The 26533-nt window shown below is 40.5% G+C and overlaps 1 protein-coding gene across 4 annotated transcripts; it reads left to right on the forward strand.

Annotated features, from left to right (window-relative positions):
- Positions 1-12: 12 nt before the first annotated feature.
- On the forward strand, positions 13-26533 carry GTF2H3 (general transcription factor IIH subunit 3). Of its 4 annotated transcripts, XM_041728764.1 has the most exons (14): positions 64-118; positions 3605-3684; positions 7848-8013; positions 10679-10785; positions 12769-12932; positions 15181-15243; positions 16426-16455; positions 16608-16636; positions 19461-19535; positions 20539-20592; positions 24158-24226; positions 24623-24758; positions 24871-24907; positions 24993-26533. In XM_041728764.1, exons 4-14 carry the CDS (start codon positions 10709-10711, stop codon positions 25060-25062), a joined length of 804 nt encoding a protein of 267 aa, XP_041584698.1. In that variant the 5' UTR covers positions 64-118; positions 3605-3684; positions 7848-8013; positions 10679-10708; the 3' UTR covers positions 25063-26533. The 4 variants fall into 4 exon arrangements, with proteins under 4 accessions (XP_041584699.1, XP_041584697.1, XP_041584698.1 ...); XM_041728763.1 differs by lacking the exon at positions 7848-8013 and having other exon boundaries at positions 14-118; XM_041728765.1 differs by lacking the exons at positions 7848-8013; positions 19461-19535; positions 20539-20592 and having other exon boundaries at positions 13-118.

The raw sequence follows: 26533 nt of genomic DNA on the forward strand, positions 1-26533 counted from the left end.
GTCAAGCCGCTCTGCGTCACTCGGCTGCGCCGGAAGTCGGGGTGTGCGGGATCCGGGAGGAGCGTTTGACTGCTCGCTGCCTCTGCGTTGGGGGATCTGGCCGCCATGGTGTCAGACGGTGAGGGGTGTGCGGGGAGGGACCCCCGCCCCGGGACTGGGCAGGACCACCGAGATGGAGCATTATTTGGGGGGCTGGGGCAACCTGTCTGGTCTTTAGAGGAGTAGCAGATGAGTTATTTTATTCAGTAAATAGTCTTGAATGGTCTCCGGTGTGCCAGGCGTTGTTGTATGCGCCGGGGAATACAGCAGAGACCATGGCAGTCAGGGCCTTCGTGGAGGCTGCAGTCCAGTGGGCGAGGCAGACGGTAGTTAAGTAAATAAGGATACTTTCGAAGGGTGACAAGAGCTGTGAAGACAATACACTGGGATGCCGCAGTACTGTCATTAGGGGACGACCAAGGAGGAGCTGTGTTTAGATGAGAGTCCAGGTACCGAGAGGGAGTCTCCAGTGAGTGTGCAAAGGCGCTGTGGCGAGTTGAGCCGTTACATTACACTAAGAAATGGCGAGCTTGAGGGTAGAAGAAGATGGACTTTCATTCATACATTAAACTACCAGCTATAGAGCCTGCTGTCTTTTTTTTTTGAAGATTTCATTTATTTGAGAGAGAGAGTGCGCGCACCCGTGAGCGGGGAGGGGGGTGAGGGGGAGGGAGAGGGAGAAGCAGACTCCCTGCGGAGCAGGGAGACACATGCGCCACTGGATCCCAGAACCCTGAGATCATGACTTGAGCTGAAGGCAGAGCTTAACCAACTGAGCCACCCAGGCATCTTGAGCCTGATTTTTTTTTTTTTTTAATTTATGATAGTCACACACAGAGAGAGAGAGAGAGGCAGAGACACAGGCAGAGGGAGAAGCAGGCTCCATGCACCGGAAGCCCGACGTGGGATTCGATCCCGGGTCTCCAGGATCGCGCCCTGGGCCAAAGGCAGGCGCCAAACCGCTGCTCCACCCAGGGATCCCTTGAGCCTGATTTTTTAAAAAATTTTCTTTATTAGATGTTGAGCAAGAGCGAGGATGAACATGAGCAGGGAGAGGGACAGAGGGAGAGGGAGAAACAGGCTCCCCACTGAGCAGGGAGCCCAACATGGGGCTGAATGCTAGGACCCTGAGATCATGACCTGAGCTGAAGGCAGATGCTTCACCAGTTGAGCCATCCAGGTGCCCCTAGCTTGATGTCTTGAATCAAAAAGAGACCAGGGTGGTGGGAGTGAGGTGAGCTAAAGGAATGAGATCAGAAGCTAGGCAGATGCATGGCCCTTGTGGGTGGTGAAAAAAGAGGTGGAACTTAGTTTTTAAGTGTAATATGAAACCATTGTAGGGTCTTAAGCAAAGGATTGCATAATTTAATTTATTTATTAATTTATTTTAAAGAATTGCATAATTTTATTTTTTAAAAATATTTATTTTTTTACTTATGATAGACATAGAGAGAGAGAGAGAGAGAGAGAGAGGTAGAGACACAGGAGGAGGGAGAAGCAGGCTCCATGCCTGGAGCCCAATGTGGGATTCGATCCCAGGACTCCAGGATCGTGCCTTGGGCCAAAGGCAGGCGCCAAACCGCTGAGCCACCCAGGGCTCAGAATTGCATAATTTTAAAAGATCACTTTGGCTGCGGTGTGGATAAGGGAGCAAAAGTGGAAATAGGGAGATCACTTCTTTTTCAATACATACCACAGTCCTGTGAGAGAGGCAGGCCTGGCATGGGCCTTGTCTACAAATGATGGTGTAGAGACTCAAAGAAGGAAATTGACCAGGCAGTCCGTGTGTGTGGGTACTCATCTCCCCTGTTAGGCACTACTTTATTTTTTTCTCAGGCTTCTGGGCAGTAGCAAGGACTGGCTGACCCTAGAGTTGTGGGGTGGGGCTTATGGAGAATAAGGCCAAAGGATTGTGGGCTTGTGGGTAGAGGAGTGAAAGACACAGTTATTAAATGCTGCTTCTGTGTTAGGCATTTTTGTGTGTGTGATTTGCACTTTGTGTGTGTGTGTGACTTGCACCTGTTATTTCATCCCAGGATTCGCAAAAATCCTCATTCTGTAATGAGGCCACAGTCTAGTGGACTAGTTTTAGCAGAGCTGGCAAGAGAGATCAGAAAGACAACTAACTGTAAAATGAGATGATTCATACTAAGAGGATCAGAAGTGGACAATGGGTTATTGAAAAGCCAGTCTTTATAGTCAAGTAGATCTGTCTCCATAGCAGGGAGTTTTGCTGCTTGCTAGCAAGTCATGTGACTTAGAGCAAGTTACTTTCATTTGAAAATAAGAATGCCATATTTGTGTCATCTAAGTTATCTAAGACAGTATCAATTATGAGATCTGTTTTTGTTTAGTGTGCCACTAAGAGACATGCTGCTAGTCTTAATTGTAAGACACCATCCTGATTTCAGCAACTGATAAAAACAATGAGAGAGTCCCTGTCATAATTGATGGAAGATGACAGTAGTATTTCCATCAGTAGTTTGTTGTCAGCATGAAATGGGATTATAGGGTTACATATGCTGATGCAGACACATTGCTGTTCTCAGGTGGGGGAGCTGTTCACATTGCTCTTCTCAGGTGGGGGAGCCAGGACCTGTTGGAAGTCCTGGGGAGGATTTTTGGAAGAAAGAAGTAGCATTGGTTTGGTGCTTTGTAGAGGACATAGGATTTGGATTTGAGAACAAATCTACAATGGAGTGGGGATTATCTGATGTAGGAGGTGGGGCTGCAGGAAGGAAGGTGTGGGGGCAGGAAATACATTATTGCTTTTTGCTATTAAAGGAGCATCCTGGGTTTTTCTTAACAGCTGTGCTTATAGGTTCGTATATCTGTCACCTCAGTTAGAATTTAGACTCCTTGAGGGCTTGAACCCAGTATCCCCAGCTTCTAACACTGGTATTTAGCGTAAATGTTTGTTGAATGAATTAATGTGTTGTTAGCCTGTACAGTTGTGTCTAACTTTGGAGAGTAGTCTATTCCTTTTCACAGTAAAATCTTTACATAGCAATTGCTTTTCTCTCTTTGGTTTTCACCTTTTAAAAAGTGGTTCCTGATCATCATTGGCCTTGCTGTGAGGTGGTTTGATGGGCTTGAGGCTAGACTTATTCCTGTGTCTCCCTTCAGCCTTCTTGTGTCCCTAAAATTCTGCTGTTGAATATTAACTGGCTAGTCTGTGCATTCTGTCCTTGACTGCATTTAAAATGTGAATATTTGGGTGCATTTAATAGGTATTTATTGAGCATCTACCTCATGCTGGGTGGTTGTACCAGGAGCAGAAGATAAGCAATGATAAGACAAGATCCTCCCCGCCCCCCGCCCTGGAGCTTACATTCTAGTGCACGAAAGATGTGGTGGTACAGAAAGCAAGCAAGAGCCTGCTGAGGGCCCAGAGAGCTTTCAGTCATTAAAAGCACTTGGCCTTTGGTTAATTTCAGGATTATAGGATGGTAAACATCTAAAGGCATGCGATGGTTCTTGCTGTGGTTATAATTTACAAATTGGGATGTTGGTTTGCCTATGGTTTCATGAGGTTAATGTTTTTATTTTTTGTTAATATTTTCAGAAGATGAATTGAATCTTCTAGTTATTGTCGTTGATACCAACCCAATTTGGTGGGGAAAGCAAGCCTTAAAGGAGTCTCAGGTAAGATTACTTGAGGAGGCCTTTGGATAATTCTCGTATAACTGTATGTTAATATTGCTTTTTAAAAAATCAGCTTCTTTAAAGAAAATCAGCTTTATTAAGTTATATTTTATACACCATAAAATTCATCCATTGCAATGTACAGTTCATTGTTTTATTAGTAAAAATCACAAAAAGATCATGTAACCATTGCTGCAATTTCATTTTAGAGCATTTCTATTTCCTCAGAAAGTTCCTTCCTGCCTGTTCAGTGTCACTGCTTCTACCCTCTAGTTGCAGGCAATCACTGATGTTTTCTGCCTCTATATTGCCTTTTCTGGACATTTAATACATGCTACACAATATGTGATCCTTTAAAAAAAGTCTATTTTGAGATGTTTTATTTTGAAATAATTACAGACTCCCAGGAAATTGTTAAAAAAAAAAAAAAAGGTAACAGAGGGGTCCCATAGCCTTGTTCCAGCTTCTCCTAGTGGTAACATCTCGTGTACCTAGATTATAATAGCAAAACCAGGAAATTGACATCAGTATACCCTTGAGACCTTATTCAGATCACAGAACTTTGCATGCATTTGGGTGTACATGTGGTGCTGTGCTGTCTTATCTTGTGTACAGATGTGTGTCACCACCACCACAGTCAAGATGGAGAACTGTCCCGTCACACGCAGGAGCTGTCTAGTGCTCCCTTTATAGTTGCTACACCTTTGTAGTCAGTCCTTGGTCCCTAACTGGGGTAGACACTGATCTACTACTCTGTTCTCCAGGGCTTTAGTTCTGGTATGGAAATCGATCATATAGGTTTTTTGAGGTTGGCTTTTTTCACTCCACAGATTGGGTTATTCCCTGCATCCATGTTTGCCCTTTCTATTGCTGGGTGGTATTCCACAGTACGAGGTACCAGTATGTTCTGTCACTTACTAAAGCTTTACATTTGGGCTGTGTTTTCAGTTGTTGACTATTACATAAGAAGCCACTCTGAGAATTTGTGTAGACGTGTTTGTGTGGATAGAAGTTTTCATTTCTGTGGGATAAACGTCCAGGTTTGCAACTGCTACAACATACAGTGTAATCGTGTAAATGTGTGTTTGGTTTTATAAGAAACTGCTACACTCTTTTCTAGAATGGATTTATATTCCCACTATCAAAGTGTGAGAGAGGGAGTCTCTCCCCACCCCAGCATTTGATGTTGGCACTTTTTTATACTAGCTGTTTTAATACATATGTAACAATCCATTATTTTGGTCTTGATTGCATTTCATCAATAGCTGGTGACATCACACAGCTTCTTCTAGGCTTGTTCACCATATAGATAAGCCTCCTGAGATCTCTTTTCATGTCACGTGTCCATTTTCTAGTTGGATTGTTGGGTCATGTTTAGCCATTGAGTTTTGAGATTTCTTTATGTATTCAAAATATAAGCCATTTGTCAGATAATCTTGCTTGCAAGTATTTTCTCCTAATCTTTTATTTTTTTAATTTATTTTTTATTTATGATAGTCACACAGAGAGAGAGAGAGGCAGAGACACAGGCAGAGGGAGAAGCAGGCTCCATGCACCGGGAGCCCGAAGTGGGATTCGATCCCGGGTCTCCAGGATCACGCCCTGGGCCAAAGGCAGGCGCCAAACTGCTGCGCCACCCAGGGATCCCTCTCCTAATCTTTAGCTTGTCTTTTCATCCTCTTCTGGTGATCTTTCACAGAGCAGAAAGTCTTTAATTTTGATCAAGTCTAGTCTCTTGATATTTAAAAAATACAGCTTGTGCTTTTGGTGCTGTAAGAATTCTCAACCTTGCTCTAGGTTGTAAAGATTTTTGCCATTGCCTTCTGTGAAAAGTTTTGTATTTAAATCCACAATCCAGGGATCCCTGGCTGGCTTAGTAGAGTGTGCAACTCTTGATCTCAGGGTTGTGAGTTTAGCCCCTGATGGGTGTAGAGGTTACTTAAAAATAAAATCTTAAAAAAACCCCACAATATGTTTTGAGTTAATTATTTAGAAAGAGAAAGAGCACACACACATGCTGGGGTAGGGGCAGAGAAAGATGGAGAGAGAGAGAGAGCCTTAAGCAGATTCTGTGCTGAGTGTGAGACCCAAAAACGGTGCTTGATCTCATGACCCCAGCTGAAACCAAGTGTCAGTTGCTCAACCGACTGCACTACCCAGGTGCCCCCATTTTTTAAAATCTGTGAAATTTAGGTTGAGGTTCATTATTTTGCCTATGGATTATCCAGTTGCCCCAGCACCATTTTTGAAAAGTTTACTCTTTCTCCACTGAATGGTTTTCATATCCTTGTCAAAAATCACTTGGGTGGGGCAGCCCCGGTGGCTTAGTGGTTTAGTGCCGCCTTCTACACAGGGTGTGATCCTGGAGACCCAGGATCCAGACTCGTGTTGGGCTCCCTGCATGGAGCCTGCTTCTCCCTCTGCCTGTTTCTCTCTCTCTCTCTCTCTAGTAAATAAATAAAAAAATCTTTAAAAAAAATCACTTGGGTATACATGTGTGGGTTTATTTTTGGGTGCTCTTCCTAACGCATTGATCTATTTCTGTGTCTCTCCCTCCACCCATACCACAGAGTCTCGTTTTTGATAGCTAGATAGTAAGTCTTGGGTTCCAGCAGGCTGATCTCTCCCACTTTATTCTTTTTCAAAATTGTTTTTTAACTATTCTAGTTCTTTTGCCTTTCCATATAAATTTTAGAATGAGCCTGTTTATGTCTACGAAAGATCTTCCTGGAATCTTGATAGGAATTCTTAACCTGTTCATAGGAATTAAACCTGTTCATCAGTTTGAGGATATACTCTGCATAGCTCTACTATGTTAAATCTTCCAATTTACAAATATAGTACATATCTCTATTTTTTAGATCTTGATTTTTTTTAAAGATTTATTTTTATTTATTTATGATAGAGAGAGAGAGAGGCAGAGACACAGGCAGAGGGAGAAGCAGGCTCCATGCTGGGAGCCCGACGCGGGACTGGATCCCGGGACTCCAGGATCGTGCCTGGGCCAAAGGCAGGCGCGAAACCACTGAGCCACCCAGGGATCCCCTTAGATCTTGATTTTTTCATCAGCATTTTATACGTTCTAGTTTGCTTAGAGATTTTTTTTTTTTTTTTAAAGTAGGCTTCAGGGGCACCTGGGTGGCTCAGTGGTTGAGTATCTACCTTGGGCTCAGGTCATGATCCCGGGGTCCTGGGATCGAGCTCCCTTTGGGCTCCCCACAGGGAGCCTGCTTCTCCCTCTGCCTGCATCTCTGCCTCTCTCTCTCTGTGTCTCTCATGAATAAATAAATAAAATCTTAAAAAAAAAAAAAAAAGTAGGCTTCATGCCCAGTGTGGAGCCCAGTGTGGAGTTTAAACTCATGACCCTGAGTTCAAGACCTGAGCTGAGATAAAGAGCTGGACACTCAACTGACTGAGCCACCCAGGCACCCTGTTTAGGTATATATATATATATATTTTAAATCATGAATGGCTGTTAAATTTTATCACTTGCTGTTCCTGCATCAGTTAATGTTTTTTCCTTCTTTAGCTTCAAAATGGTAGGTTATGTTGATTGCTTTTCAAATATTGAGTCAGCCTTGGATAAATCTCATTTGGTTTCAATTTGTTAAGATTGTTCAGGATTTTTTTTTTTTTTATGTTCAGGAGAAGTACTGACCTATAGTTTTTCTTTTTTGATCTGTGTTTGGCGGGTTTTGACATAAAAGTGATACTGGCTTCATAAAATGAATTGGGAAGTGTTCAGTTTTCTGGAACAGATTATTTAGATTTGGATGTCCATTCTTTAAATGTTTGGTTCAGTTCTTTAGTGAAATCTTCTGGGCCTGGAGTTTGCTTTTTGGGGAAGTTTTAAACTATAAATTAAACGTTTTTATTAGTTATTAAACTATTTGATATTTTCATATTGGAGGAGTTTTGGTTAGAGGTATTATTTGGTTTCATTTGATTCCACTTAACTGTAGTATTTTTGAGGTTCATCCATGTTGTAAAATGTATTGGTGGTTCCTCTTGATTACTGATGGGTATTTTATTATGTGGATGTACTTCTTGTTCATCTATTCATGATCATTTGGATTGTTGCCGCCTTTTGACTATTATGAATAATGCTGATCATTCTCAAACAAGTCTTTGTGTGGACATATGTTTGCCTTTCTCTTGAGTAGATGCCTGTGAGTTGAATTGCTGAGTCATGTGGTGGATGTAAATTTAACTTTAAGATGCTGCCAGCCTAAAAAGCGGGTACGCCATTTTCCATTCCATTGAGCAGTGTGCGAGAGGTTCAGTGTCTCCACAGCCTTGCCAACACCTGTCTTTTTTATAATCGTTCTCGTAAGTAGGTAGTGCTATCTCACTGTGGTTTTAATTTGCATTTCTTTAGTAACTATGGATGTAATATATATCTCTTATGTATATAACATATGTTTATAAGGTGTCCCTTATATTTTCTTAGTTGAAATGCACATTTGGTTTTTATGCCCAACTTTTAAATTCGGTCATTAGTTGTCTAATTACTGAGTTACAAGAACTCTGTGTATCCTGGATACAGGTCTTTTCTCCTGGTCTCTGACTTTGGGGCTTGTCTTTTCATTTTCTTAGTGGCGTTTTTTTAAAAATCAGCTTTATTAAGGGGCTCCTCACCGGCTTAGTTGATGGAGCATGCAACTCTTGAACTCAGGGTTGTGAGTGCAAGCTCCACATCAGGTATAGAGCCTACTTAAAACAACAACAAAAACAAAAAAGAAAAATCCAAGTTAAAATTAACTTTATTGAGATATAATTGGCATGCAGGGCATAGCATATACTTGAAGTGTTTGGTTTGATATGTTTTCATATATGTATACATTTGTGAAATAATCACCACAATCAAATTTTAGTATATGTGCTGCTGAAGCGAGCACTAATCACCACAATCAAAATAATGAACGTATAAATCTGTCACTCCCAGAAGTTTCTTTATGTTCCTTTGTAATTTATCCTACCCATTTCTCTCTTCTTGTCCCCACCCCCAGGCAACTACTGATCTGTTTTGTCATTGTAATTTGCATTTTCTAGGTTTTTATATAAATGGAATCAAACAGTACACAGTGGGATTTCTTTTAGTCTGATTTCTTTACTCAGCATAATTATTTTCAGATTTCTCCATCTTGTTACAGTAAATCATTCCTTTTATTGCTGAATAGTATTCCATTTTACAGATAGAACAGCAGCAGCACTGCAAATTACCTACTCTCGAAAAACACTCTTTTGTTTTTTAAAGATTTTATTTACTTATTCATGAAAGACATAGAGAGAGAGAGAGGCAAAGACACAGGCAGAGGGAGAAACAGGCTCCATGACGGGAGCCCAATGCGGGACTCGATCCTGGGACTCCAGGACCATGCCCCGGGCCAAAGGCAGGTGCTGAATGGCTGAGCCACCCAGGGATCCCCAAACACTGTTTTTCATTTTAACTCTAATCAGTAATATATGAGAATTCCGTTTTTTTTTTTTTTTTTGAATCCATACGAGATGCTCTCTTTCCTTATTTTATCTTTTGCCAATATCATGTACCATAAAAGTTACCTCAGTTTACTTTTTAGTGTTTTTGATAGTCCTTTGTATTTTTTCTTGGGGCATTGCCCATTTTCCTCTTTAGGTTTTTTGTTTTGTTTTGTTACTAATTTGTGGACACTCTTTATATTAGAAAGTTAACCTTGGGGGATCCCTGGGTGGCTCAGCGGTTTGGCGCCTGCCTTTGGCCCCGGGTGCAATCCTGGAGTCCTGGGATCGAGTCCCACGTCGGGCTCCTGGCATGGAGCCTGCTTCTCCCTCTGCCTGTGTCTCTGCCTCTCTCTCTGTCTATCATATATAAATAAATAAATAAATAAATAAATAAATAAATAAATAAATAAATCTTAAAAAAAATAGAAAAGTTAACCTTTTGCCTGTCATATGTTGCAGTTATGTTTTCCCAGTTTGTAATTTGCCTTTTACTTTTGTTTATAGTCTTTTTTTTTGCCATATAAAAATTTTGAAAGGTTTTACTTTTTTTTTTAATAAAGTGGAATTTATCAGTGTTTTATTTGCTGCTGAGAGTATTCTTTTCTTAAAGAGAAATGTGCTTTGAGACACCTGGGTGGCTCAGTGGTTGAACATCTGCCTTTGGCTCAGGGCGTGATCCCAGAGTCCCGGGATCAAGTCCCACATTGGGCTTCCTGCATGGAGCCTGCTTCTCCCTTTGTTGTTTTTTTTTTTTTTTCCCTCTGTCTATGTCTCTGCCTCTCTCTCTCTCTGTGTCTCTCCTGAATAAATAAATTAAAAGAATCTTTAAAAAAAGGAACGTGCTTTATTCCAGGATTATAAAAATATCCACCTCCATTTTTTAGTAATACTAGCATTTGTCAGAATGTAAGCTCCACGAACGAAGGGATCTTTGCCTGACACGTTACAGGAACTTAGCATACTTAGTGAGAGAATGAATTGAAAACTTTTACAGGGATAGCTGGGTTCCTCAGTGGTTATCTGCCTTCAGCTCAGGGTGTGATCCTGGGGTCCTGAGATTGAGTCCCGCATACGGCTCCCTGTTTAGTGGGGAGCCTGCTTCTTCCTCTGCCTATGTCTCTGTCTCTCTCTTTCATGAATAAATAAAATCTTAAAAAAAAAAAAAACTTTTACAAACCACTAATGTAATCAGTATTTGTCATCTACTCTGTGCATAGTAATAGTTTGCTAGTAATTTTATCGCAGAATATGTGACGTGTTTGCTTTCCTTAAATGTTTGCAGAGAACATTCATGGAATAATGCACTCACCATAGAAATCATTTCATATAAGTAAAACTAGAAAACTAATTTTCAAATGTTTTTGCTTATGGCTTTGGAGGAGGGAGCTCCTGAGCAAAATTTTAACAGTGAATAATGGTCTAAAATTTAAATGAAATCTTTATCATTTCAAGACCTGACCTAGTTACTTGGATAGCTACCTTACCTTTTCTAATGTTTTCTGTTTTTCAACAGTTTACTTTATCAAAATGCATAGATGCTGTGATGGTGCTGGGAAATTCTCATTTATTCATGAATCGTTCCAACAAACTTGCTGTGATAGCAAGTCACATTCAAGAAAGGTATGACCTGGGGTGTCTGGGGGGCTCAGTTGGTCCTGGGATCAAGCCCCATGTCGGGCTCTCTGCTCAGTGAGAAGCTTGCTTCTCCCTCTTCCTGTGCCCCTACCCTCCCTCCTGCTTATTATTCTCTCGGGCGCTCTCTTTTTCTCTCTCTCTCAAATAAATAAATCTTAAAAAAAAAAAAAGGTATGACCATAGTGATTACCTATTCAGTGCTTAACAAATGTGAGGTTTGTATACCATTTGGCACGTACTATCCCTATTCTGTGTTGCAAAAAAAATCTTTTGTAGCATTGAACAAGACCAATAGCATCAAGAATCAGTACATGTACATTTTGATAGGATTGGCTGATACCTACTAAATTTGCATCATGTGCACATTTAACTTACTTGGCTTTAACCACACCCTCCAGGCAAAAAACAGGGAGAAATACCAAGGGAGGCAGGCAGCTCTTATCACTGTTCTGTGTGTGGGTCTGCCCTAGGGGGCAGGTGAAATGGGAGGTGTGATTCCACCTTCTCTCAGCCAGCCTTGAGCCCTGCATACAAGGGATAGTGGTTCACTGCTCTGTGTATGATTCTGGTGGTTACCGATAAGGGTTTTTCTTGTTAATTGGGTTTTAACCCAAGCCAACTACTCCATCTGGTGCTGAACTGAAGAAACGGACCTTTTCTTTCTTTCTTTTTTTTTTTTTTTAAGATTTGTTTATTTATTTATTCAGAGAGAGCGAGAGAGAGGCAGAGACACAGGCAGAGAGAGAAGCAGGCTCCATGCAGGGAGCCTGACGTGGGACTCGATCTGGGATCTCCAGGATCACACCCCGGGATTCAGGTGGCGCTAAACCGCTGCGCCACCGGGGCTGCCCAAAACGGACTTTTTCTAACACATGTGTAAACACTGGCTGTGTTTGAGTCTCTTCAGGGTGGGTACATAGGTGTGCAGCTACTCTGCAAATGTGACCATGTATATGATACATATTTTCACGATTAATTTTGACCATATTTACTTTTCATGTGTACGCTGGCCATGGAATCCTATTCCCCACTTACAACACAGCTCTCCTATGTCTTGATTAAATATTATATCATGGTAGACATGACCCTTGTTTACCAACGTATTTCATATGAAGTCAGTGGGTAGTTTTCAAATTTCTCATTTCTTAGGGCTGCCTCTTTGGTGTGTTGAAAGAGCCCATAGGCCACCAAGGAAATGCTCCTGCTCCCATGATCACCATGCATTTTTCTCGGAGTTGAATGAAAAAGATGACACTGATTTGGTTAAGATATCAAAAGAAAAACTATACAAAGCAAAATGTTAGATTTTTAGAAAAATCTAATATGTGTTTTTATGGGATTCTTACAAAAATCATGAAGCACTGGGAGAATCTTTTCAGGGACTCTTAGAGCATATTTTTATTACTGGGGTAGATAAATATACCTTAAATAATAAGCTAGTCATAAGTTAGAATTTGGTATGACTCTCTTCCCAGTTGGCATCTGAGAAAGTAGAATGAGAAACACGCTGAAGCATTTCAAGAGACTGGGACCTAGCACTTTATTTCCTCTCATTTCTGGGTTCATTAAAACATTCTGAGTTCATTAAAACATTCTCTGGTGGTAGACTCATGTTTGACAATTTACTTGTTTTATATACTTTGTTTTTAAAGATTTTATTTATTCATTCATGAGAGACCCAGAGAGAGAGAGAGAGAGAGAGAGAGAGAGAGGGAAAAGCAGGCTCCATGCAGGGAGCCCGACATGGGACTCGATCCGGGGACTATAGGATCACACCCTGGGCCAAAGGCAGGCGCTAAACTGCTGAGCCACCCAGAGATCCCCTATATACATTTTTAAAAAATGAAATTTATCGTAGGATCTTGTGAGTCAGAATTGGTGTGATGGTTTCTCTGCTGAATTTTGTCTGGATGTTGAGTGAGGACAGAATCCTGATATAATTCATTGTTTTCTCTCCCACTCTTTCAGTCGATTCTTATATCCTGGAAAGAATGGCAAACTTGGAGACTTTTTTGGAGATCCTGGCAACCCTTCTGAATTCAGCCCCTCAGGGAGCAAGGATGGGAAATATGAGCTATTCACAGCAGCAAATGAAGTTATTGTGGAAGAGATTAAAGATCTCATGATCAAGAGTAATGGATTACTGTCCCCATTATTGTTATTTTACAGTTGCAGTTGAATGTGGAGATCTTTGAGGCCTTAAGCCCAGAGATTTGGAGTTCTTGGGAATATTTACTTGTGTTCTCTCTTTTCTTTTGTAAAATCATTTTCATCAATACCTGTGCCTTGTTTGCCTGTCCTCACCAGCATTTCACAGTCTCTGCCAGCCTCTACTTCTTGAAACATACTCTTGGCATCTAAGACTATATCCTTTTGACTTGTTTTTCTTCTTTTTTGGACCATTCTTCCATTTCTGACTTTTCCTTCATCTTGTTCTGTAAAAAAAGAGGTTTTTAAATTCTGCACATTATTTTCTTATTTTTTTCTTCCTCTGTGTGTTTTTACCCACTCTTGTCTTTAATTATCATTTCTATGTGAACACTTCCCAATCTTTGTCTCTAATCCAGCCTTTCTTTCCGTAAATGTCTCTCCTAGGTGTCCCACAGTCTGGCTAACACTCCCCAGACTGGTTTCCCTAGCTCTCCTCCCAGTTATACCACCATTGCCACTCCCAGTTTCTGCCACGCTCATTCACCTGCTTTTTCAAATTCAGAGCTTTCATTTTTGACTCCTTTCTGTTCACATTCAACATCTAATCAGCTACAATATCCTATTAGTTTAACCTTAGAAGTACCTCCAAAATCTGACCCTTAATTATCCCATCTAACTCAACCCCAGCACCATTGGCATTTTAGGCTAGATAAGGGACTGTCCTGTGCTTTGGAGGATACTTAGCAGCATCCATGCCTAGACCCATTAGATGTCATAACGTCTCTCAGTGGTGACAACCAAATATTCCCTGTAGGGCACAGTTGCCCAAGTGGAGAGCTGCTACTCTGGATCATTGTAACTGCTTCTGCCTACTGACTCCTGTCTGTCCCCATTCAGGTCTTTCCTTAACTCTTTCAGAGTTAAAATACAGAGCTGCTGTTTTGTGGCTTAAAGGCCATTATGGTTCCCTGTTGCTTGTAGGCTGTGGTTTTTAAACTGTAGCCTGTGTCAGAGTCACCTGGAAAGAAAAAGCAACTCTGTAGAGACAAGAAGTAGGTTAGTGGTTTCCCAGGGCAGGGGAGGAGTGGGTCCAAGTGATCTTTTGGGGTAAAGGAAATGTTCTAAAACTGGGTTGTAGTAATCATTTACAGCTCTCTAAATTTACTAAAAAAAAACATTAAATTATTTACTTAAAAAGAATGAACTTTATGATCTGTCAGTTGTCTCAATAAAGCTGGTAAAAATCATCTGGAGGGCTTGTTAAAACCAAACACTGTGTCCCACCCTGCAGTTTCTGATTTAGTGGTCTAAGGTGGTCCCAAGAATTTGTGTTTCTGTCAAGTTCCCAGGTGACACTCCTACACCTGGTTCCAGAATCACACTTTGAAAACCATGGGCCTCCAGGGTAGAGTCCCATCTTCTTGTGGTGTTCAGATGTTTCCTGGTCTGACCTCACCCATGGGTGGAGGTATCCGTGTTCCTGGACCAACTATAGGCCCTGTTCACACCACATGTCAGTCTGGGCTCTCCACTCTCTCAAGCTGCTTGACTTTCTTCACTCAAGGTTCGGACAGGTTGTTGCCAGCTTTGTCCCTGCTGGCCACAGCGAGGGGGCTTTCTCTGGTCCCCTTTCCACCAGTGAGAGACAGAGGAGGTAGTGGGAAGGAGGGAAGAGAGGCTCAGAGTGGACGTGACCTTTTATACCACTTAGATCACTAGCAGACCTGAACCTTTCCAGATAACACCAGGATATTATTAATTGCAGTAGAATATACATAACGTAGGGGGTGCCTGGCTCAGTCAGCAGAGCACGTGACTCTTGATCTCAAGGTTGTGAGTTCAAGCCTCACATTGGGTGTAGAGATTACTTAAAAATAAAATCTTAAAAAAATATACATAAAATTTACCATTCAAGCATTTTAAGGTGTACAATGTAATGGCATTAAGTAGATTCACACTGTATACAGACGTCACCACTATCCCTTTCCAGATATTCCAAACTGAAATTTTGTACCGCCTTATCCCCTAACCACAGGATATATTAAATTGAGAAAATGTTGAAAATTGCTTATTTAGGCCTTACTGAGAACAGATTGCTATCTATGTTTGTAAACCTGGTCTGGAAATGTCAGCTGATTTTATTTTGAAGAAGAATGCTTTGAAGATGATTTTAGTTCAAGAAAGCACCTAAAAATTCTCATTAATTTTTTTTTTTTTTTTAATTTGCAGGTGACATAAAGGGTCAACATACAGAAACTCTGCTGGCAGGATCCCTTGCCAAAGCTCTTTGCTGTATCCTTGGTGTCCTAGTCATTCAGAAGGTGTCTTCTGTATTAAACATATCTTTCGGGATGCCTGGGTGGTTCGGGTTGAATGTTTGCCTTCGGCTCAGGGCGTGATCCTGGAATCTGGATTGAGTGCTTCTCTCTCTGTGTCTCTCATGAATAAATAAATAAACATATCTTTTTTTTTTTTTTAAGATTTTATTTATTTATACATGAGAGACAGAGCCAGAGACACAGGCAGGAGGAGGAGAAGCAGGCTCCATGCCGGGAGCCCAATGCAGAACTTAGTCCCGGGACTCTGGGATCACACCCTGAGGCAAAGGCAGATGCTCAACCACTTAGCCACCCAGGCGTCCCATATTAAACATATCTTAACTTGTGATATTTTTTAGAACCTTGGGCGTCCATATTAATGAAAGGCATGAGTATTCTAAAGTGGTGGGTAGTCAAAAAATAGTTTATCTTGCTATGGAATGTTTTTAATATAGGGTGTAAAAACTTGAAATGTAAAGAAAAAACTAGTTTTTCTAGTATGTCCTTCTCACAACAAATTCTTCAAGATGCTTGTATCTTGTTGGATAAATTGGGGAGGTGTGTTAGTTTCTTCCACCTTCCTTATGTTAAAAGCAATGTATTTGGTTTTAAAGCCATTGACTGATCCTGAAGGATAATAAGTGAGTGGTTTCTCCACAGGCCCACAGGTTATTTGCACTTAGCATAGAGTGAACAGCACCGTCCTGAGCATGTTGATGTTCTCTGTGTGTTCTCCCAGTCTTGTGTGATTTAATTTCTTTGTTTTGGAAAGATTTGATTGATTCCTGTGTCCTAGATGTTGGGGATGCCTGGTCCTCTGTGTGTGGTTTTCACATTTGTTATCTGGCTTATTGATTTACCTGTGGTCCCAGTTTTCAAATCTAGGATGTGGTGGATAGACACAGAAGGATAAATCATGGTAATTTTAATTTTCTGGGACACAGATCATGTTTCGGTCAGGTTACAAAGCTCAGTTGATTTCAGTTGGTAATTGGAAACCCCCAGTCACTCTTGTGTGTTTATCATGGGAAATAGAACATTTCTTTTTTCAGCTAGGTGGATGGTGGATGTATTTAAAATTTGAGGTTACTTTTCTGTTTACTATAAATATTTATGAAATTAATATTTTAAAATTCCTTAATGCTAAAATAATTAGACATTCATAGAATGAACAAAGAGGTTAAAGGTAAGAAGCCTGTGAGTTTTTTTTGTGTGTGTGAGATCTGGAATCCTCATTTTACTGCTATAATTTTGATGGACTGTTTAAAAAATTTGGTTAGAAAATCTTATGTTTAATAAGATACAATTAAGTTATGATCTGTTTTTATCTCTTTACAGATAATCAGGAAATGAAATCAAGGATTTTGGTAAGATTAAAAAATCAGTAGTATGTTTATATACCAACTATAATCAATTAGAAAGCATAATAGAAGTAAGGCCCATTTATAATAAATATGAGTATTCAGAATAAATTAATAAGCAATGTACAAAATTTATTATAATGAAAAACTAAAATTCTGAGAGATATAGGAGAATTGAATGAATGGAGAGCTCTATTTTATGTCAGTTTTTTCCGAAGTTAAGCTAAATTCAATGCAATCTCAGAATTTTTTTAGAGATTTTATTTATTTAGAGAGAGTGCATGCAAGTGGTGGGGATGGTGGGCAGAGGAAGAGGGAATCTGTAGCAGACTGCTTGCCATGTGCAGAACTCGATGCAGGGGCTTGATCCCGTGACCCTGAGATCATGACTTGAGCCAAAATCAAGAGTCAAATGCTCAACCAACCTAGCCACCTAGGCACCTCTGCTATCTCAAAATATTAAGGTTTTTTTTTTTTTTTTTTTTCCCCTGGCAGGGTTGGGGGCTTTAAGAAATTCAACAGTAAGGAGCACTTGGCTGACTCAGTTGGTAGAGTGTGTGACTCTTAATCTAGGGGTTATAAGTTCGAGCCTTATGTTGGGTGAGGAGATTACTTAAAAATAAAATCTTAAAAAAAAAATTCCAACAGTTTATTTGGAAGAATAAACCAATGAGAATAGCCAGGTGCTTTCTTTCTTTTTATTTTTTTTAAAATTTCATTTATTTATTCATGAGAGATACAGAGAGAAAGGCAGAGACACAGGCAGAGGGAGAAGCAGGCTCCATGCAGGGAGCCCGACGTGGGACTCAATCCCGGGTCTCCAGGACCATGACCTGGACCGAAGCCAGCGCTAAACTGCTGAGCCACCCAGGCTGCCAGCCAGGTGCTTTCTGAAAGAGAATAATAAGCAGGAACTTGCTCTGTTAGGCTTTAAAACACATTACAGAGCTACAGTAACTGTGGTTCTGGTGCAGTAGTAGGTGCAGAGTAAATGGGAAAGACTAGACTCCAGAAATAAAATCAGGCCCACAGAGGAGTTTGATTTGTGCTTAAGTTAGTGGGAAGAAAATGAATTATTCAGTTAAAGGTGCTAGGCCAGTTGGTTGGCCATTTGGGGGAAAACAAAGCTAGATCTCATTGCTCACATGTAATTAATTCTAGTAAAGGTCAAACATCACTGTAAAAATTCAAGTTATAAAAGTGCTGGAAGAAAATAGCTGTTTAGGTTAGGGAGGACCTTGCTAAGCATGATGTGAAGCTTAAGACCTCAAGAAAATCAAACCCCTCAAAACAAAGATGAAAAACTATTAGAAGTATTTTCTGCATAGCTAACTGATAGAGTATTAATGTAATAATCATAGAATGAAAAAGAAGGGGCCTGGGTGGCTCAGTTGGTTAAGCTGCTGCCTTCAGCTCAGGTCATGATCCCTGGGTCCTGGGATGGATCCCCACATCAGGCTCCCTGTAGGTCCTGGTTTTCCCTCTCCCTCTGTGTGCTGCTTTCCCTGCCTGTGCTCTCTCTCATTCTCTCTGTCAAGTAAAGTCTTTTTTAAAAAATGAAAAAACTCAATTAAATTTTATTTTTTATCTTATTTATTTCTTTAAGCAGGCTCCATGCTGGCTGTGGAGCTCAACTCGAGGCTTGAACTCATAACCCAGAGATCACAACCTGAGTTGAGATTAAGAGTCGGATGCTGGGACACCTGGGTGGCCCAGTGGTTAAGCGTCTGCTTTTGGCTTGGGGTGTGGTTTTGGGGTCTTGGGATTGAGTCCAGCATTGGGCTCCCCGCAGGGAGCCAGCTTCTCCCTCTGCCTATGTCTCTGCTTCTCTCTCTGTGTCTCTCATGAATTAAAAAAAAAAAAAAAAAGTTAGATGCCTAACTAATAACTGAGCCACCCAGGCACCACCTCCCTTATCAACTAAATTTTAAAGGTTAAGGTTTACTCTAAAGAACTAGGTAGAAAACATAAGCAGTCTGCAAAAGAAGAAATGCAAATGGCCAGTTACCATTTGAAAATACATGCAGCCTTACTAGTAAGCAAAGAAATAGAAACATCCAATAACAGGTTTTTCATTGTTTGCTTCTTGCTCAGTACAAATAGGCAGTTCCCAGGGTTGACGGCAGTGTGGGGGATTGATTATTCTCTTGCATTGCCAAAGAGAGGATACAACTTTTTTGGAGGAAAGTTTGGTAAGCTCTATCAGGATTAAAGGTGCATATATTTAGCAATTTCCCTGATTATTTTAGGAGCTAGTCAGAGAGTTGTGTAAAGCATATATGAGGGTGTTCACCAGAGCATTGTCTAAAACGAGATTGGAAGCTGCTTCAGTGTCCTCTATAGATTTTTGGTTAAGTAGTGGAATCTATGAAGTTAACACAAAGGATGATGTATATCCAAATTCATTGATAAAAGATTTCTGCCCCCAGATATTGTGGAACCAAAAAGCAGGTTGCAGGGATGCCTGGTTGGCTCAGTGGGTAGAGCATGTGACTCTTGATCTCCAGGTTGTGAGTTCAAGCCCCATGTTGGGTGCAGAGTTAACTTTTTTTTTTTTTTTTTTTTTAAAAGCAGGTTGCAGAGCACTAGGTAATCATCCTGGGATGTGTGTGTGCCCGCATAGGTGCTGTCTAGAACTGTTAACAGGAACTATCTCTTGGAGGGTAGGATCTGGGGGAGGTTCTTAGAGTCATCTTTATGCTGTAGGTATTATTTAATAGTGGTAATTAGGCAGGCAGATTAGGAAGGCTGCATTGGTTGTGTTTGCAGTGATGACATGTGCATGAGAAGTCGGATGTGTCTGAGGTTTTCATGTGGATATGATTTTTAGGTGATTAAGGCTGCGGAAGACAGCGCACTGCAGTATATGAATTTCATGAATGTCATCTTTGCAGCACAGAAGCAGGTGAATTGGGAGCATCTTTTTTTTTTTTTTTAGTCTTAAATTCCAGCATAGTTAACATACAGTGTCATATTAGTTTCAGGTGTGCAATATCGTGATTCAACACTTCCATACATCACCCAGTGCTAATCACAAGTGTGCTCATTACTCCCCATCGCCCATTTCTCCCATCCCCTGACCCCTGCCCCTCTGGTGACTATTAGTGTGTTCTCTGTAGTTAAGTGTCTGTTTCTTGGGTTGCCCTCCTGCCTTGGAAGCATTCTTTTTAGAGAATATTTGTTTCATAATGAATTTTATTTTTATAATAACCTACATACAGAGGTATTTTAACTAAATGGCCTTATCGGTAGATGAGGAATCTGGGATTCATATTTTGTACGAGTCATTTCTCTGTTTTGGGTCCTGGACCCCATGAATCTTATGGGTCCCCCAGAAAAAGGTACACTGAAACACAGTTTTGCATATAGTTCCATGGTATTTGTGTAACCCTGTTTAGCCCATCCTAGGACCTCAGGCTGAGAATCCCTAGTTTATAGTTTGTTGCATACCTTGCCTCAGTTCCTTTCTCTATCTCTTTGCTTTATGGAGTTCGTATCAAGATTTGATATTTTTACTTCATAAATAATTGAATGAATTTACACTAATTCAAATGAATTTTCACTAATACATTTTCTTTGATATGTTAAAAAAACTTTTTAAAAACTTCATTCTTAACCCAGAATATTGCCATATCCTATTATGCCTAATATTCTCTGTGTTGGACTGGCAGCATAATGTAGTGATAGCACTGTCTCGTCTCCAGCTCTGTGACCATAGCCTGGCCAAGGCCTGGGGGCTTCAGCTGTAAAATACAGATTGAATATCTACCTTGTAGAGTTTAATCTGCATATCAAATAAGCCATTATAAGAATAGTCTAAAAAAAAAGTCTAACCCATAGTAGGTTCCCAGAGTAAGACACTCATTATTTCTATTTTTCCTATAATGTTTTCGGAATGTTCATTTCAGAATATTTTGATTGATGCCTGTGTTTTAGACTCGGATTCAGGACTCCTCCAGCAGGTAAGTGTTCAGTGGAAGTGTGGTTTTGGTCAGGGGTGCATGGTGTATTCTCTTACTAAATGCTTTTCACCAGCCTTCATACATGTTACGGATTAGCCTGTATGATGCTATCACTCAGAGCACTAACATCTCTCTTGTTCTTATTTCTTTATTGAAGTACAGTTGACACAAAATGTCATTAGTTTCAGGTGCACAACTCTCTGGTTCCTTTAAAATTTTCATTTATATTTTATATAGTGGGGATCCCTGGGTGGCGCAGCGGTTTAGCGCCTGCCTTTGGCCCAGGGCGCGATCCTGGAGACCCGGGATCGAATCCCACATCGGGCTTCCGGTGCATGGAGCCTGCTTCTCCCTCTGCCTATGTCTCTGCCTCTCTCTCTCTCTCACTGTGTGCCTATCATAAATAAATAAAATTAAAAAAAATATATATATATATATTTTATATAGTGATTGATTCTGTAAAAGTGATTCACATATTGAAATGAATTCAAGCAACACAAGAAAGTATTTTTTAAAGGGGTAAAAAAAAAATCCCTTCAAATCCTATCATCTTAAAATTACCATTGCTAATATTAGGTGAACAGCACGACAGATCTCTTGGTATAGGTATGGATGGAAGAATGAATTGCTAAGCAGAGAATTTTATAAAGATTGGATCACATCTCAGATCTGTGTTGTCCTGACCTATATGATAGTTATATGGCTGTTGAGCTCTTGAATTGAGATGTGCTGTTAAGTGTAAGATACACACTGAATTTCAAAGACTTAGTATGAAGAACAGAATGTAAAATAAAGATTTTTATATTGATTACATGTTAAGATGATAATTCTTTGGATATGCCCAGTTAAATAAAATGTTATTAAAATTAATTTTATCTGGGGAGCCTGGATGGCTTAGTTGGTTGAGTGTCTGTCTGCCTTTGGCTCAGGTCATGATCTCAGAGTCCTGAAATTGAGCCCCATATAGGGCTTTCTGCTCAGCAGGGCATCTCCTTCTCCTCCTCACTCTCCCTCTCTGTGCCCTTTTTCTCTTTCTCTCTCCCACTCAAATAAATAAAATCTTAAAAAAATAAATTAATTATATCTGCTTTTTTTGGCTAGAAAATTTTAAGTTTTGCATATTGCCCACATTATGCTTCTGTTGGACAGCACTATTAGATATTGCTTTGCAATCAAATGTGTGAAACTGAAATTTAACCAAATAAAGGGAATAAAGAAACAAATAAGACAAGAAATTGCCAAACTTTTGATAAATGTTTTTTTCAACCACAAGAAATATTATTTGCTAAAAGATCAGTTAAAAGTATGAAACTCGAAAGCAATGAGTGTAGGTTACTCCTGAGGACATGGAGTGGCAAGGGGAGATTACGATTAGAACGTATAACAGCATCAGAGGTTCCAAATTGTCCTGTTTCTTAAGCTTGATGGTAGGTACATGTTGTGTGTTTTATTTAAACCATATTTACAGGGACACCTGGGTGGCTCAGTGGTTGAGCATCTGCCTTTGGCTTAGGCCATGATCCCAGGGTCCTGGGATCAAGTCCTGCATCAGGCTCCCCATAGGGAGCCTGCTTCTCCCTCTGCCTTTGTCTCTGCTTCTCTCTTTCTGTCACTCAAATAAATAAAATCTTAAAAAAATCATACGTATGTGTTACGTATATGTACTCTTGCACATATGGTTATATTTCAGAATTAAAAAATTGAAAAGGTTGAATAGATTTTTTAACTATGTTTCAGTCTATATAGTGTCTGCTAACTCCTAGAAGATCTTTCCTGTGCCGTGAGTTTAAATACCTCCTCTGCTTCCCCGACCCTCATGTTTCTGTGTCTGGACCAGATGCAGGCTCTCTGCATTCCAGACTTGCATAATCTACTGCTCATGCACATTTCCTCTTGGACATCCAGTGGCATCTCACTTAACATGCCTGAAACAGAACTCCACACTACCTCCAGGGGCCTCCCCATCTCAGCAAGTGGCAGCACGATTCATCAGCCCCTCAAGCCAAAATCCTGACTCCACCTTGTTTCTTTTCTTCCTCTCCTTTCCATCCCATTAGCAAATCCTCTTCACTTGATCTTTGAAATAGTCCCTGATTCCCACTGTATGACTTCCTCCTTCATTGCTACCACTCAAATGGAAGACCGTAGTATCTGTTAACTGGTCTCTGTTTCTACACTTACCTTGCCCACCAAAGTTTGTTCTTAACATGATAGAATGAAGCTTTCAAAATCGAATCAGATCTTGTCACTCACTCACAACCCTCCCATTGCATGCCCTCGCACATAGACTAAAACCTGTTCAGCCATGGCTGTTCTTACTCCCTGCACAATATCATCTCTGGGTATCTCTTTGTCCCTGTGGAATCTCAGTCTTTACTCCAGGCACATTGGGCTCCTTGCTGTTGCTTTAAAACTACAGGCCTGCTGCAGCCTGAAGGTTTCTGCATTTGCTCTTCCCTCTGTTTCTAAGGCTTTTCATTAAATATTTGCATGGCCTACCTGCTGCCCTCATTTGGGTCTCTGCTTCTGTGTCACCATCTCAGAGAAGCCTTCCCTGACCATCCAGTGTCACTCCTTGTCTCTTTACCCAACTTCATTTTTCTTCATGGAAGCGATCATAACCTGTGACATTATTTCTGCATTTACTTAACTGATTGGCTCTTGTCTTCTCCCCCACTTGCACTCAACTGTCCATTAGGGGGTGAATGAGATTAAATTGTGGTATAACTATACAGTAGAATATTATTGGTCTTAGTACTGATCTGTGCCATGATGTGGATGAACCTTGAAAACATGATGCTAAGGGAAAATTGTACAAGTTACTTTATATGAAATGTCCAGAATAGGCAAATCCATAGAGATGGAAAGTGGATCACTGGTAGCCTTGGGGCCAGGGGTTGGGAGTAACTGCTGATAGGTATGGGATTTCTTTAATTTTTTTTAAGATTTTATTTTTTTAATTTATTCATGAGAGAGAGGAGAGAGAGAGGCAGAGACACAGGCAGAGGGAGAAGCAGGCTCCATGCAGGGAGCCTGACGTGGGTCTCCAGGATCAGACCCTGGGCTGAAGGTGGTGCTAAACTGCTGAGCCACCCAGGGATCCCCAGGTATGGGATTTCTTTTTCGGGTGAGGAACTAGAGAGTGGAGACAGTTGCACATCTCTGAAGACGGTAAAAAGTAGTGAAGCACATGCTTCAAAGGGTAAGTTTTATGGCCTGAGAATTACCTCAAAGCTTTTGTTAAAAAAATGTAATGGAAATGAGTAAACATGGCCAGAATAAAAATGTCATCAGTAGCAAACACACAGAAGGGGCATGTACTGTGCTACACTAAAGACTTTAAATGGTCAAGGAGTGTGGTGACCTGGGGGGAAAAAGAGATAGTTGAACACCTGAGAGGTAGGACATTTCTGGTCCTCGCACTCTGGGTTAACCTGCCCTTTGGTTGGCCCTGTCCTATCCTCCTCTTCTTTGGAGACCTGAAGGCTTGCTGGTGAGAATTCTATCCCTCTAGGAAAGCTAAACACGTGCTGGTTTGGCAGAGAGCCCTCTGAATGTCTTGTAGGCCTGTGACATCACGGGGGGACTGTATTTGAAGGTGCCTCAGATGCCCTCTCTTCTGCAGTATTTACTGGTAAGGAAACATCCGCAGTACCCTAACGCCTTGAGCCTGAGTGAGCCCGATTTCCTGGGGAGTGTAGGGGAGCACGATGACTGATGCTAGTAAGTGGGAGGAGGGGGAAATGGGGGGTCCAGGGATTTTGAACATGGAAGGGCACACTTGGGATAGTCTTTGAAAGCAGCAATGTACAGACTATTATAAGACTTCACAGAATAGCGGCTGTATGTTGAAGTGCTCAGTGACTGTTGAATGAATAAAAAAGCATTTCTTGATAAACATTTAAGGAAAATCCTGATTTATTCTTCTTAGTATTCATTGGCTAATATGATATCTGTGGCCTAACTTCTGGTTATTTTTCCCCATGGTTTAAATAAAATTTCCTTGCCTCCCCACCCCCTTAATTTACAGTGGGTTTTTCTTCCTGATCAAGATCAAAGATCTCAGCTAATCCTCCCACCCCCAATTCATGTGGACTACCGGGCTGCCTGCTTCTGTCATCGAAATCTTATTGAAATTGGCTATGTCTGTTCTGTGTGTTTGTCAAGTAAGTTGGAAGTACAGAGTTTTCTGTGTTGGGGGTGGAGGTGGCAGAAAATAAGTCAACTGTGTGGTTTTTCTTTTCATCATTCTGTATGTTTTGTTTTTCAAATCTATAGTATTCTGCAACTTCAGTCCCATCTGCACAACGTGCGAGTAAGTATCCCTGAGGTGGTGTGGCTGGCTTGTGTGGGAGAGATTCAGGGCTCTGAAAGGTGTCTTCCTTTCTGTGTTGTTACAGGACAGCCTTTAAGATTTCTCTGCCTCCGGTGCTCAAGGCCAAGAAAAAGAAACTGAAAGTGTCTGTGTGATCATAAGATTCCTGCGCCCCTAGAGCCTATTACTAGGAATTGTGTGGTGGGATCTGTGTTTGGAGGCCCTGAAAAAATACAGTGCATATGAAATAATTTTGAATGAAGTTTCTTACAGAAAGCATTTCTAGACCATTATCCTCATGCTGTGCTTTTGGGGCACTGTGTTATTTGAGGGAATCATTCTATGCAATCTTTTCAGACTGGTTTTTGCCCACAGAAGAAGAAAGCACAAATTAGTGAGGTTTTTTTTTTTTTAATAATGGGGTGATCATTTGTCAGCTTGGCCTGCCTGATTACTGGCTTTAGACTCTTACCCGTCTCTGTTGGGTTCTGCCTGTGAAATGTATGACCAGTGAAATTTGAGCGCAGTTTTGGAAAAAGCGAACAAGCGACCATGCAGTAACAGCACTAACCAAGATAGACCATCTTCCTTGAACCAACAACTGAATTTGACAATAGTCATGTCAATAAAATCTGTATTGTCTAAGTTGAGATTTGGCTTCATAGACTAGCAGGTAGTTTTGCTTTTGCCTGACATCACTGATATCACATGTGTGTCTGGACACAGTCATCCACATATTAACTGTTTGTCAATCAGTACAAAGCCTGATTTTAAGCGAGGGAGGAGGGGGGTGCAGTACTCTGGCAGCAACTTTTTCTTCAGAGATAGTTGTGTGAAGAGCTTATATGTGAAAGCCAGTGTCTGGGTTTGAAGGGGGAATTTCTTGGTGGAGAATTGATTCTTTACAGTTCAGTGTTGTCCCCCAGATAGAGTTCTCTCCTTTTTTAATGAGGGGGAAAAAAGCATTAATGTTGGAGAACTATTCTCTAGAAGCTTTGGATTTACTACTGACAAGTGCTATAGGTTGAAAAGAAAAATTATTTGTAATTTGAACAAGAAAAAACTTATTTTTGTATGTAACTTTGAAAATATTAGAAGTCTTTTTAAATTCCAGTACAGTGTATGAAGGGTTTTCAGGAATGGTGGCTGGTTTGTTTTGTTTTTAAACGTATATTGATAAAAACAAACATTCGTATATTGACAAAAATCCATTTGTGTCCACAACCTTGTATGTAAATAAGATTTTAATTTTCTCTTTATACCGTCTCAGAAGCTGAGTCTCATTTAAATAATTTGTTATTTGGCTAGATGATTTCAGGTAGATTTTGTACTTTGTGGATTTATAATTTTGTTAAATACACACAGGTTTTGGTGGTCACTTGGGAAATACTGATCCTTGAGTTTGAAAATTTTATTTGTCTTTTAGAAATAATATTTAATATTTCATGCCTTAGTGTAGGAAGTCTAGGAAGTCATCAAATATCTAAAAGATGAATAATTTCAAAGAAGCTGGTCAGGTTCTTGTTGCTACTTTTTCATTTGTTTACTGGTTTAATTCTGTTTAGGTTTTATTTTTTTTAACTGTTTATGGTTTATATAAATTTTTATAATAAAATAATTTAAATT

The sequence above is a fragment of the Vulpes lagopus genome, chromosome 14 (assembly GCF_018345385.1).
Source record: "Vulpes lagopus strain Blue_001 chromosome 14, ASM1834538v1, whole genome shotgun sequence".
Classification (NCBI taxonomy): Eukaryota; Metazoa; Chordata; class Mammalia; order Carnivora; family Canidae; genus Vulpes; species Vulpes lagopus.

What these genes read in the sequence shown, in the direction of transcription:
- GTF2H3 (XM_041728763.1), top strand. An exon ending in TAAAGATCTCATGATCAAGA is followed by an intron (nt 12,933 to 15,180) that starts GTAATGGATTAC and finishes TTTAATTTGCAG; the next exon opens with GTGACATAAAGGGTCAACAT. An exon ending in AAATGAAATCAAGGATTTTG is followed by an intron (nt 16,637 to 19,460) that starts GTAAGATTAAAA and finishes TATGATTTTTAG; the next exon opens with GTGATTAAGGCTGCGGAAGA.